This window comes from Zootoca vivipara, chromosome 4 (assembly GCF_963506605.1).
Source record: "Zootoca vivipara chromosome 4, rZooViv1.1, whole genome shotgun sequence".
NCBI classification, from domain to species: Eukaryota; Metazoa; Chordata; class Lepidosauria; order Squamata; family Lacertidae; genus Zootoca; species Zootoca vivipara.
Window position 1 is genome coordinate 10,248,422 of NC_083279.1, and position 12,505 is coordinate 10,260,926.

Consider the following 12,505-nt stretch of genomic DNA (forward strand, 5'->3'; position numbering starts at 1 on the left):
TACATGTGCATAATACAGATCTATTTTTCAGTTGCTGGGAAAAAATTGTTTGATTTACCTTCAGAGGAACAACTTTGTCAAGTTTAATTTCAGCAATATCACTCGGGGAGTCATCTGTAGTATATGTCCCTTTAACTAACTCTAGAGATGTCCATCTGTGAGAATGAGTGGAATCTCCTGTATGATCACTCTATGAATAAAAAGAAGTAAATATTTAAAGGTTATATAAATAATAATAATCTGGATATTCCTCTGCCTGTTATCTGTAGTTCCACCACCCAAAAGTCCCCTTGCTGCCCCAAATATTTGGAACTGCCTCGTAGAAAACTTGTGTGATTCGCTTTCTTTTCTTTCTTATGCCTGCTCAAAACCCACCTTTTAGGTACAGCCTTTGGGCTCAATCCCTAGTTACCATGTCCTACTGTAAACTTAGTCTAAGTACATGTAACTGAAACAACCATGTATTGCTTCCCTGTTTACACCTGCCTCCACTTCCCTCCCCTTTCTTCTGCTGTTTCCCCTGTGTTCAATTTGATTGCAAGCTCCTCGGAGTAGGGAACTGTTGCTGCCTATCGCCCCATTCCATCTTTTGTCCTTCAAGATGATTTTTAAATGTTATTTCCCCTCACAATTGCCTGCCCTTCAGCATTTAAACCACATTCCTCAGCACCCCTAAAAAGCAAGTGTAAGCTTCCAAACCATATGCTTCACAATAACTAAGGTGCTTGCTTCCTAGGGATTCTCCAGCTTCCAATTCTCTACTACCACAACAACTCTGACATATATCATACAAGAGAGGGGGATATTAACATTATATTTAAACTGGGCTGCACTGTTTTCAGGTGAAGCCCAGGAGTCCAATGTTTGCAACAGTTTTATGTGGATTTTTATTTTTATTATTACTATTATAGCAGTAAAGGCAACAACGTAGTGGAATTGCAGGGGCTTTTCATGAACAATTGTGAAGTACATACATCATCAACTAGTACTTCCAGTTCGTATTCATGGATTCCTCCTCCTCCATAGACAGAGAATCCTACAACAATAACCCCAGGTTTGTCCACAGAGAAGCAAATTGCATCAGGGGATCCATTCCCTGTATTCCAGCTTCTTCCTTGGCTTGTTTTTGTGAATCGATTTGGGCTTGACTTGACAGAATGAAGAGAATTAAGTCCATCAACCTGGAAAGAAGCAGGACAGCAATTAGCAGAGAAAAATCCAATTTAAGGCTATTTTAAATTAGAACCGTGCTTCTAAATCAACTTACATGAACGAAACTGTCCTATCAAGCACTGTTCCTTAATAAAATAATCCATTTATCGGTGAACTGTTTAACTATCCCTAGAAAAGAAAATGACTAAAGGAACTAGGAACACCTAGTTTTATATGGACAGCACAACATCTAACAAAATCCACTACAGACTTCAAATTGGTTGCATGATTTCTGGAATGCAACATCATTCACTCGTGGAAGAAAAATATCTAAATGTGGAAATGCTGTCTTATCTTAGCATGCACCTACCAATCCAGGACAGTGGGATTATGAATTAACCACATTACCTCCGATCCCAGTGCAGAAGCTGTGAGTTCACTCACAATACTGGCAAGTAATCCGCAGGTGTTAGAAACTAGGTGTGCAGAGAAAAGTTCATTTTCACGCCTAAGGCTATTTCTTACTGGCAACACGACAATAACCAGCATCTTTTCAAGTACTTCACGAAAGCTTGTCATCCCCGAGATATTTTCTTCACTCTGTAGAACGAATTGGCACATCAGAACGGAATGTCTCATATCAGAATATTATGATATACGCTGTGTGCTTTTGTAGCTGATACTCGCCTGACTAAGTTTTTCCATGTGTGCTACCAGCAGAGGGAAGCGATGGGCCAGCGCAGAGTCATTTTCAGTGCTAACTTGTTTCACCATAGAATGCAGCAAGACTTCACCATCGTAAGCAATAGGAAAGATGGAGGTCAGTTTCACAGATGTGTGGCACAGGGCTGACATCACTGCTGCGAGAAGCCTACTGCTTGAAGTCTTGAAGTTTGCTTCCTGGATATCCTTAAAATAAAATTTAAAAAAATGCTTGTAAAAATGGCATAGCTGAACGATGCAAAACAGCCTCTGTAACTTCTATTCTGCCATTACTGTTGGCCACTAATTTTATGATGATATGTATGATAATAATAATAATAAAAGCCTTCAGAGTCCAGTATGCAGATGGTTAAAACACAAAACAAGGGTTGGATGTACGGCAGAAGGAAGGGATCACTAGTGCTAGTAGTCATCCCCTAGTTTTTAAAAAGAACAGAAGGTTGTGTTGAAATGACTCCCCACCTGTTGCCCTTCAAAAGTGCAAAAGGGTGAAGGTCGCACATGTGAACAACCTTTATGCCACAGAGGAATATCTCTGACAAAGGGAAGAATTTCGGGAGCTAGTACTCAACCTTCCAGGCAATGAGTTTTGCTTGCTGAGTGGGGGGGGGGGGAGAGAGGAGACCAGAAGAGGAAGCTGGCAAGCAGCAGGAAAAGGACAGCAGGATGTGGTGGTGAATTGTAGGCTAAGGTGGGAGCAATGGAGAGAGAACTAGGAGCAGGAGGAAGTAAGACGACCACTGAAAAACCACTTTTAACTTCCTTTTTTCAAACCTTTAGTGTTCCTGCAATTGCCTTCCTTTGTATAATGTATAAAATGTATACTTTATAGTTTTAGCCTTTGTATAATGTATAAAATGTATACTTTATAGTTTTAGCCTATGGATAGGAAAGCAGTAAGTAAAATGTTATAGGGCACTTTGCAATTGGAATTGAAGGATGATACCTAATTGAAAACCAGAGGCATTAGTCATGATAGCTGCATATTCAGAGAGTCACGAAATGCCATACGCTGGGGTAAGAATGAGCTACCAAAATGTTTCATCTTTTGGTCAAGGTTGCTGTATCTGTTTGAAGGTTAATGTTGATGTTTCACAATACTGCTTTTGTACTGTTTTAAAAAAATACGTACCTGATCTAAACAATTTAGCAAATCACAAAGGCAAGCCCATTGTAGAGCTGGTGTTGGGTAGAATGAGTGAAAGCAGGCTGTGAAGGTGTTATGGCACTCCTGAAGAACAGCTTCTAGAAGATTCAGTGGCTGGGTGAGGTATCCTTGGGGGTCGTTGTCCAACTTGATCATACAGTGATCTACTCCTTCAGATAAAATTTTTCTTAGTAAGGTTCTAGTCTTCCCAATGCAGTCTGCCAGCTTGCTAGTTTCTTCAACAACGGCTTTCGTAGTAGCTGGAGAGAGAAAGACAGTTACTAACAAAATGGCAAACAATAATCCAATCAGATAATTTGACTCTCCTTCCTTGGGATGTTTTTAAGCAGAGATTGGATGATGGTTGTGTATGATCTAATTGAGATTCTTGCATTTCAGGGAATTGGACTAGAAAACCCCAGAATCCCTTCCAACTCTACAATTTGATGGTGCTACGATTCTATGACTACAGTTCACCGAAGGGAAAAAAAGGCATAGTGAATATTAAGTCTCCAAATAACATCTACTGAAAATGGGTTTCCATTTCCTCAGACCAGTAGCTAGATTTTAAATTTGCTTTATCTTGTGGTGGGTTTATTTTGCTCTAAACATTCCCTTGAAAACTCGGGTTTCATGCACTTAAGATATTTGAACTTAGTATATTACCTGACACAGGGTATATCTCACACGTATAGACACGCAGTAGCCTCAAGCAACAAGTGCCAACGAATCGCAGCCTTTCTAAATCCAAAAGGGTAGCTGTATACTGGAACCCTTTCAATCCTCGAAACTCCTCTACTCCCAACACCAAGGTTGTCCAGCTCCAATGAAGAATGCTCAATAGCGATTCAAAACACTCCTGTTTCAAGACAAGTTGTGGAAGAAGAAAGGTGACCAAACCCAAAAAGAAACCCCAACAACCTTCAGATAAAGGAGATTTCCAGCCCTGTTTGTTGTCTAATGCCAATGTCCTCAGCAAACTGCTAACAATGAAGCATGAGAGTCTCTACACACTCACCAGTAGAAATAACAATTGCTAGCAGGAGAAGTCCCAGCACAAGGTAGATGAAATTGAAAATCCACACACACATACCCCCATTAGAATGCTCAATTAGTGGGAACAAATGAAGCATCTAACAGGATACCCGAGAGTCTGACTCAGACAACATATGATGAAGGATCCTGATTGATAAATAACCTCACTAATTCAGGATGACATTAACCATTGCATTGGACACAACAGTTTTGTGCAGGCATGGCATGTTGCAAGCAGGGTTAATTTAAAAATATGCTTTAGCCTATGTTCTATTAACCAATTTTAGATGAACAAACTAGGATGACCCTTGTATGCAACACACTTGACAGATACTTACCACTGAGACAGTTCTTGCAAAAGAGCGCTTTAAAATGTGCACAGGCTCACTTGTTTGCTGTTTTCCTTTTGATGCACTGCCATCGCTTGTTGGCAGCCTGAAAGCAAAAAAGGGTGGGGGGAATATAATCCCACACTTCTTTACTCTAGATACTAGAGTATAGAAGTAGAATTTATAAACATTTGTGCACACTATCAATTCATATGGTGAAACTGGAGAATGTGCAGCCTGGGAGTCATTTTGGACTCACAGCTGTCCATGGAGGCACAGGGCAATTCTGTGTCCAGGGCAGCTGTCTATCAGCTCCATCTGGTACGCAGGCTGAAACCCTACCTGCCCGCAGACTGTCCGGCCAGAGTGGTGCACGCTCTAGTTATCTCCCGCTTGGACTACTGCAATGCGCTCTACGTGGGGCTACCTTTGAAGGTGACCCAGAAACTGCAATTAATCCAGAATGCAGCAGCTAGACTGGTGACTGGGAGTGGCCGCCAGGACCACATAACACTGGTCCTGAGAGATCTACACTGGCTCCCAGTACGTTTCCGAGCACAAATCAAAGTGTTGGTACTGACCTTTAAAGCCCTAAACAGCCTCAGTCCCGTATACCTGAAGGAGCGTCTCCATCCCCACCATTCAGCCCGGACACTGAGATCCAGCACCGAGGGCCTTCTGGCGGTTCCCTCAGTGCAAGAAGTGAGGTTACAGGGAACCAGACAGAGGGCCTTCTCGGTAGTGGCACCCGCCCTGTGGAACACCCTTCCATCAGATGTCAAGGAAATAAGCAGCTATCCTATTTTTAAAAGACATCTGAAGGCGGCCCTTTTTGGGGGTTCAGGTCAAAGTTGTTGAGTTTTTTTCAGGGAGAAGGTAAAATGTTGAGCTTTTTTAAGGGGAGCTACAGTTGTTCAGCTTCTTTGGGGGGAGCCAGTGATCTACCAGTGATCTACCGCAGACATCCAGTGATCTACTGGTAGATCACGATCTACCTGTTGGCCATGTCTGTCTAAGTGGATCCTAGCAGTTCTTAGTATCTAAGTTCTTGATGGCTACACACTCTATTCTTTCTCTTTCTAGCAGGTCAGAGACCTACTGTAGATTAAATCAGCCAGCTGCAAGGTCTTTTGGCATAAAGAGATATTTATGTCCTTCTAACTGCAGATTGTGTGCTCCCTCAAGGTGCCCCCAGGATCAAGGGAACCTGCGGGAATAGTATTCTGTATAAAGTAAGGGGATGCAGCTGCAGGTGGTTGGGGCAACTAGAAGAAATCCAGTGCAGTCCTGTGTGAGATCTACTATTATTAGTCCTCCAAAGGAGCCCAGAGCAGCAAACATATCAATATTAATAAAATAACAAAACTTCTATTAAAGTTTAGAACTCCTAAAAAGCAATCCCACCTCTCATGCTATTAATTTCAGGCCTTCCAGGGACAGAAATTTCAGCCATCAGATGCCTGGGTAAACAGGCATGCTTTTAAATTTCTCCTAAAAGCTAATAGTGACAGAGACTGACTCACCTCATTAAGGAGGGCATGTCACAAATTGGGGACTGCCACCAAGAAGACCCTGTCACAGCTAACCAGGGAACCCAGTTTAATATGTTCATCTCGTCCAGGGAGAACCAGATACAAATCCCATAGAGCTATAATGCTCACTAGGCACATTTGGGATAGTCACCATTTCTCAGATTAAACTAATGAAAAAGTTGTAAGAGTGGAAAGATTGGGATAACCCTATACATACCACTCTGAACTCTTTGTAGGAAGGGTGAATACAAACGAAATAAAAGAAAGGCTGAATGACCACTGCATCTTCATCGTACAGAAAAAGTTTCAAAACTTCAATACCAACTATAGTAATAAGATGTTTCAATGAACACTGTATTAAACCGCGCACCCCCCTCCAAATGACAGCTATCACTGTTTCAAAAGGGACCAATTTTTTTAAAAAAGCATTACCTGTACAGCAACTGGGGAATCTGACCGGCATTAACATCTGTCCCGTTATTCGATTTCTTTGAACTCTTAAACTGGAAGACGACACTGAAGAAGAAACGTTATTCAAACACCAGTTATATGGCTTCTTCTGAACCTCAACACAAAACATCCAAGAAAGAAAATATTTACCCGTCATCTGTAGTAATAGATGCTTGTCCATGGGACCCACAATCACTGCTAGGGCCAGATACTCGTGCCCAGGCTACATACCACCAACCAGCTTGCAAAAGAACTGGTTCATCAAACATCATTGCATACTTTTCCCTGAGAAAAAGACACAGATAGAAATCTAATCTAGTTGTTAAGAGTTTCACAACAAAATAAACTTTATGTGCATTATCTGTTCATCCTGCTTAAGGACAGCTCTTCCTTCATTTTACCTTGCAGCACAATCATAAGCCAAGACATCCGTTTCAGCAAGAAGGTCACCATCTGTCTCATGATCGCCTCCATCCGGACCCAATTCAAACAACTGAAAAGAGAAGCCTTTAAGAGTTTTACTTTCCTGCCTTATTAGCATGTCATTCTACCCCATCCCACCCCGAAAAAATGTGTTGTGTTGAAGGGTGGTATAAAACATAAAACACATGTATTTATTTACTGCAAGTTTTCTCTTGTTTTCAAATTTAGTTTTTCCTCCAGGAAAGCTATTTCCCTGTGGTTCCCAAAAATCTGGAGCTCTTTTTTAAACATCCTTCTCCCTTCCTATCTCCTGATCTGCGTAATGCTATATTCTAAACTCAAATTTAAACATGCTCCAAAACAAACTTTTTCTTACCTTTATTTTGGCAGTATATTCTCCCCTGCCACCAAAGAGGCCAAGTCCACCAAGTAAGATGTCAGTATCGGCACAAAAGCGAATGGCTTCTACTGAGTGGGCTGAGTAACCCCAACCCCCTCCATGACCTAAAAGGAGAAGGAAAAGGTAAGATTGTGCACCATCAACTTCATGGACTACATACAGGAAGGAAAATCTATATTTGATACATAGATAGATACTTTCAAATCTGTTGACAATGCTATAGTCTTCTTTGGAATAAACTTTCATTACAGCTTGTGTTTCTTCTTCTGTATTTGTCACACCCATTTTTAAGTCCTGCATAGCAGCCAATGTATCAAGGCAGCCTAAAAACGACAAAGAAAAATAAGCTGAGCACATTCTGGTAGAAGGACTAGTGCAAGAAATTAGATCAAGCTATACTAATTGACCACACCACCATAGCTGCCAAGTTATCCCTTTTTTTAAGGGATTTTCCCTTATGCTGAATAGGCTTCCTCGTGAGAAAAGGGAAAACTTGGCAGCTATGCACACCAGACCTCCAATTAATTCTGACCAGTACTGCTATTCTAGGAAACAAAATCATATGAGGTTTAGAAAAGAATGACTGGAATAGATATACCAAATATGACTGGTGGTAACCCAAATTAGGCTCAAGTTTATTTACATTAGACGGGAAGTTATCTGTAACAGTGGTTAAAAGAATTTAACTCTCCTGCCTTCTCTTCTCACACCTCCTAAATTTGCTCCAGAGGGTTCATCTGGAGCAGATTTAGGCAGGCAAGGAAGTTGCATAGCACAGCTTAAATTTGTACTATACAATGAATTAACTGAATACTACCCATTCATTTTAGCAAGGGTACTGAAACTACCATAGTGCACCCTTCCTGTTGCCACCTTTTCAATAAATTATCTCAGAGTAAAAGTGCTCTTATTACCAAGCAGAAGTAATTCTTTCCAAGTTCTAAACTAGGATTACCAATTTATAAATTTCTTGTTTTGCTAATCTCTGTTAGATTAAATGACGATTAGACGCTTTCAAAGTAGATTTACAAACTGAATAGGGGCAGGTTAACAGCTTGCAAGAATCTGCACAGAAGGCAGATTCACTTAGACAGGAAATAGGTTTATTGTTTGAAACCTAAGAGAACATGGATTAACTGAAGTGCTACCATTCGACATTCAAAGTCTTCAGGTAAATAATGCCTTTAAGTGAACTACTAAAGAACCAGGACAAGTGAAGCACACTTTTCTAGAAGTTAATAAAAATCACATCTCAACTTAATTCTAGCTATTCGAGGTCAACTATTCATACCTAGAATGTGCAAAGCCGCATGTGACCTTGTTGTAAGAGCTTTGGACCCCGTTGGAAGAGCCAGTTCTGGGCTTAGAATACTACAGCGGGATTGCATGTCAGGGGCAGAAGGAAGTCTGGAATCAGCTACAACTGCATTGTAACTCCACAGCTCTCTTGTATTGGATCGAAACCTGACCAAAAGAAGATGTTTCAAGTGTAAAGCAAGAACGATACAACAGTCATCTTTTCATGCCATTACTATTAAAGTCTACTTGGTGCAAACCATGGTTCTCACCCATTTTTTCACTGCCATGTGCCAGCTACATTTAAGCAACAGCCCCCCCCCCCAACCCCAATGCCATTTCTAGACACATACATCACAGTATATACTGATATAATGGTCTAGTGTCTATATTTCTTCTATAACATTGCTGGCTAAGAACTTGTTTCCAAAACATTAAGTGGAAGGAAGCAAAGATTCTCCACCTAAGACTGGAAGGAACTAGCTGAAACCACAAGTGGAATAAAGTTCAATGTTCACTAGACCATCCTTCATGAGTTCTCTCATACCCAGATAACTTAATATTCCCAGCAGCTATCTTCAGCCAACATTTACCTCCAAACAACGTCATAAACAGGATCTAGACATACACCAAATCCTTGAAGATCCTCCTGCTCAGAATCATTAAATGTTTTGCAACTTCCATCAACTTTATTTATCAAGAGACACTTAAATGGAGGAGGCTCTGATATGCTCGCAGGAACCAAGCCTGGGGAAAAAACAAGATTTCATGTTCATTTTCTCAAATGGCAATAACATAGAGAGGTGGAAACATATTTACTATGCTTTGAGGAAGCCAATACACCAGCAAACACAACAGGTTGACCTCAACTTCATTACTTCCTTTCAGTTACAACAAAAGAGCAAATGAACCTTGCCTATTATGTGTCTGCTAGCAAAGATTTCTGATGTAGCAAGCACATGAGAGTTAATGAGAGCTTCATCGATGCGAAGAAAAGTCTGGTCACCGCTTGCTCCAATCCAAGTTGCTTTGCGTCCGTACTTTGATCCTATGTTAGGCATGGGTGCTGGTTTTGCATTCCAGTAAGGAATATCCAAAATGGGCCTCCCAAGCTGCCCTTTCTAAAGATGTAAATTAGAAAATGACAATGGTTAGAAATGCAAACATTTTACGAATGAGCATTATCAAGCATCGTCAGTGTTGGAAACATCGTCAGTGCACAAATTCTATACTGGCACCTGGCCCATTAAGCAGGCCCTGATCTACACCAGCAGGCAATGACTCCTGAGGAGGCCATATCTGGACACTGCCTGAAAACTCCATCTGTGGGTAAATGGCACCGAAAGAGTCCAATTGCTACACCTTTGGCAGAAGGAAGGGAGGGGAAAGAAGAAGGGAATGAAAAGCTTCCGAGAGAGGGGAAAGGAAGGGAATAAGGCCAGTGGAGACACTGGGAATAGACTGGGCAAGGTAGATGGCCTAAATAAGACAACTCCACAGAGATTCCAAAAAGGTGTTCCTTGTTTCCCTGTTGGAGGTTTGGGAGAGAATAACTGTCCCTGGAGTTTGGGACTTACTCCCAAAAAGGGAAAGGAAAGCTGGACATGCTGAAGAAATCACAACACTGAAATAGCCATGATAAAAAGAAGTCTGCTAAAGGATTTGGTGCTGGGAAGAATATGTGCTTAAGGGGCAGCAGATAAAGTAGAGCAACATTTGTGGACTCAAGCCTGATACACATCTGAGAAGATGTGAGCTGGTGCCTTGTTTTGACCCCCAGGCTTGGTGTGACCCATAGAAGGCATAGAGCCCCCCCCCCCTTTTTTTATCAGACAACAAATATTCTGTATCTCAATAAGCATATGATGTCATGGTTTTACAGTTGGACTGTGAGCTCAGTTTGTAAAAAAGCACCCCTTGAACAGGTTATTTTGGGAGTGATTTAGATTGGCCCCAAAGCAACTCATTTAAGTTCAATGGTTTTAGATCACTGTCTCCACCAAGAAGCACACAGCCGCTCATGACGCCTCCTGCCCATTTTCATCCCAACCTGGCCACAGCAGAAACTATGCTGGTGCTTCCATTTGGAACTATGGAGTTCTCCTATGGTTTCTGGTAGGCCTGGACCCCGCATTCCAACCTCTAGGGCTGTGCACGGCCCTCCTAATACAATTCGTCTCTGCTATCACAGTCAGGTACATTTTGGTGGTAAAGGGAAGAAAGTAGTATGAGCTGACCGGAATCATGCTGAACCAAACATATTGTAAGCAGAGTCTGAACTTCAGTAGGGTTTGGACTTGGCTCATAAAGAGCATAATCTGAGGCTTGAAACTGGAGAAATCTCTTCAATTCAAAGACTTAATGGCATCAATCAATAAATGAAAAAAGCTTATTTGGACGAGCAAAGGATTATTATTATTATTATTTAGTCTCCCCACCCCGATACATAGCGGAACAAAGAAAAAAATAAAGATATATAATAAACCACCAGACACACAAAAATCAATACTTAAAGCAGGCAAAAATAAATACATATGAACTTATACCAGTTAATAATCTTTAAGGTGTTTCCAATATGAAAATGTAATTTTAACAAAGATCTTACCGAGAAGCTTCCAAATGTGAAGACTTGCCCATCCATTAACAGAATACCTGTATGATTGCTGCCTGCAGTAACTTGTGTGCTAGGTCCTGGAAGTGCCTGTACCAGAGTAGGGCATCCCCTAAGTTGGAGCAAAGCCACCGTAAGTGCATCTTTTATTATGTATACATTCATCTTCTATCAAAAAATACAGTCCTTATGTATTTTGCATGGTATCAGTGAATGAAGCTGAAGTGGTACAATAGAAAATGTATAAATGCTAAAGAACATTGGACAGTTAAATTGTGAGGAATAAAGAAACCATAGAACAGTGAATAGTGCTCATAAACATAGGTCGGAATTGCACAATTTGGTAGTATGAATGGTTATTTAAATATCCATGCAATGCTACTACCCCCTCTTCCAACCTGCCCACTATTTAACTCTTTTTCACTGCCATTTGGATTGTTTAACTGGTTATACTTTTCTACTGTTTTGTTTCTTGTCTGAAACACTAAAAAGCAGTTATGAGGTATACTAACTCTGTTTGTATGTCTTAGAATAGAGGTGTTTTTAGACTCGAAAGCCCATGTTCCATAGCCGATGATGATGGGATCAGGAGTCTAGTAACATCTGGAGGGCTACAGGTTCCCCATCACTGACATAAACCACACTTACTGTGTGCAAGCAAACTGTCACAGAGGGTGCGTTGCGACTACTCTAGAGTAACGACTCTCCAGACCTTTGCCTTTTCATGCTTTTATTGAGTGCAGGCTATTTACAGTGCTAGAGCTATACAGGATACATCCTCTTAGTCTGACCCAGAACCCTGGAATGGCGCTTCCCGTGTTTTCTTCCAACATAAGAGTCGTGGCACCCCAAATCTCCTCCCGCATTTCCTCCTGCGTAATTCCGGAACTGGGGGAAAAAAGGGTCTTCTTTCCGTGTTTTCCTTCTCCCCCTCTTCCCCCCCTCTCTCTTCCTGTCCCACATGCAGCAGGGGCTCTCCTATGCTGCCAGAGCCCCGTCCCCTTCTTCCTCCTTCCTCACTGGACTCTTCCCCCTCCCCGCTGACGCTACTGCTGGTGGAAGAGCTGCTCCTCAAGATCGGTGGGGGCTCTCTGTACTCTTTCCCCCTCACACAAACTGCGCCTGTTTCACTACTCCTGGTTCACGGGACCACACTCAGTAAACTAAGAACAAACCTTGGCTACAGATTGTGGCTTCTTGTGAGGGAAACTAGCCATGATCTCTCTTTTTTTAATGTAACACAAAGCCAGGAATCAGGGCTTGATTAACTAAGAAAAGCAAACACAATTTATTTACACACAGTAAGCCATGGTTTATGGCTTACCATGACATGAAAATGTGGCCACCGTCACACTTTTGTCTCATATATCTGATCCATACTATGATTTATTTACTTTCTGTTAACAA

At 41.4% G+C, this 12,505-nt stretch overlaps 1 protein-coding gene across 12 annotated transcripts in view; it reads right to left on the reverse strand.

Annotated features, from left to right (window-relative positions):
- Window positions 1–12,505, reverse strand: part of MYCBP2 (MYC binding protein 2) — a 136,213-nt gene that overhangs the window by 69,612 nt on the left and 54,096 nt on the right. For all 12 annotated transcript variants that reach the window (XM_060273339.1, XM_060273338.1, XM_035116062.2 and 9 more), the window contains 16 exons: window positions 11,093–11,210; window positions 9,404–9,608; window positions 9,081–9,234; window positions 8,483–8,655; window positions 7,389–7,514; window positions 7,168–7,295; window positions 6,770–6,861; window positions 6,519–6,653; window positions 6,351–6,434; window positions 4,396–4,492; window positions 3,689–3,881; window positions 3,008–3,282; window positions 1,840–2,061; window positions 1,561–1,752; window positions 975–1,181; window positions 59–190 (listed from right to left, as the gene is read on the reverse strand). In XM_060273339.1, the coding sequence (XP_060129322.1) occupies window positions 59–190; window positions 975–1,181; window positions 1,561–1,752; window positions 1,840–2,061; window positions 3,008–3,282; window positions 3,689–3,881; window positions 4,396–4,492; window positions 6,351–6,434; window positions 6,519–6,653; window positions 6,770–6,861; window positions 7,168–7,295; window positions 7,389–7,514; window positions 8,483–8,655; window positions 9,081–9,234; window positions 9,404–9,608; window positions 11,093–11,210 (2,533 nt within the window). The remainder of the gene's footprint in view (window positions 1–58; window positions 191–974; window positions 1,182–1,560; window positions 1,753–1,839; window positions 2,062–3,007; window positions 3,283–3,688; window positions 3,882–4,395; window positions 4,493–6,350; window positions 6,435–6,518; window positions 6,654–6,769; window positions 6,862–7,167; window positions 7,296–7,388; window positions 7,515–8,482; window positions 8,656–9,080; window positions 9,235–9,403; window positions 9,609–11,092; window positions 11,211–12,505) is intronic.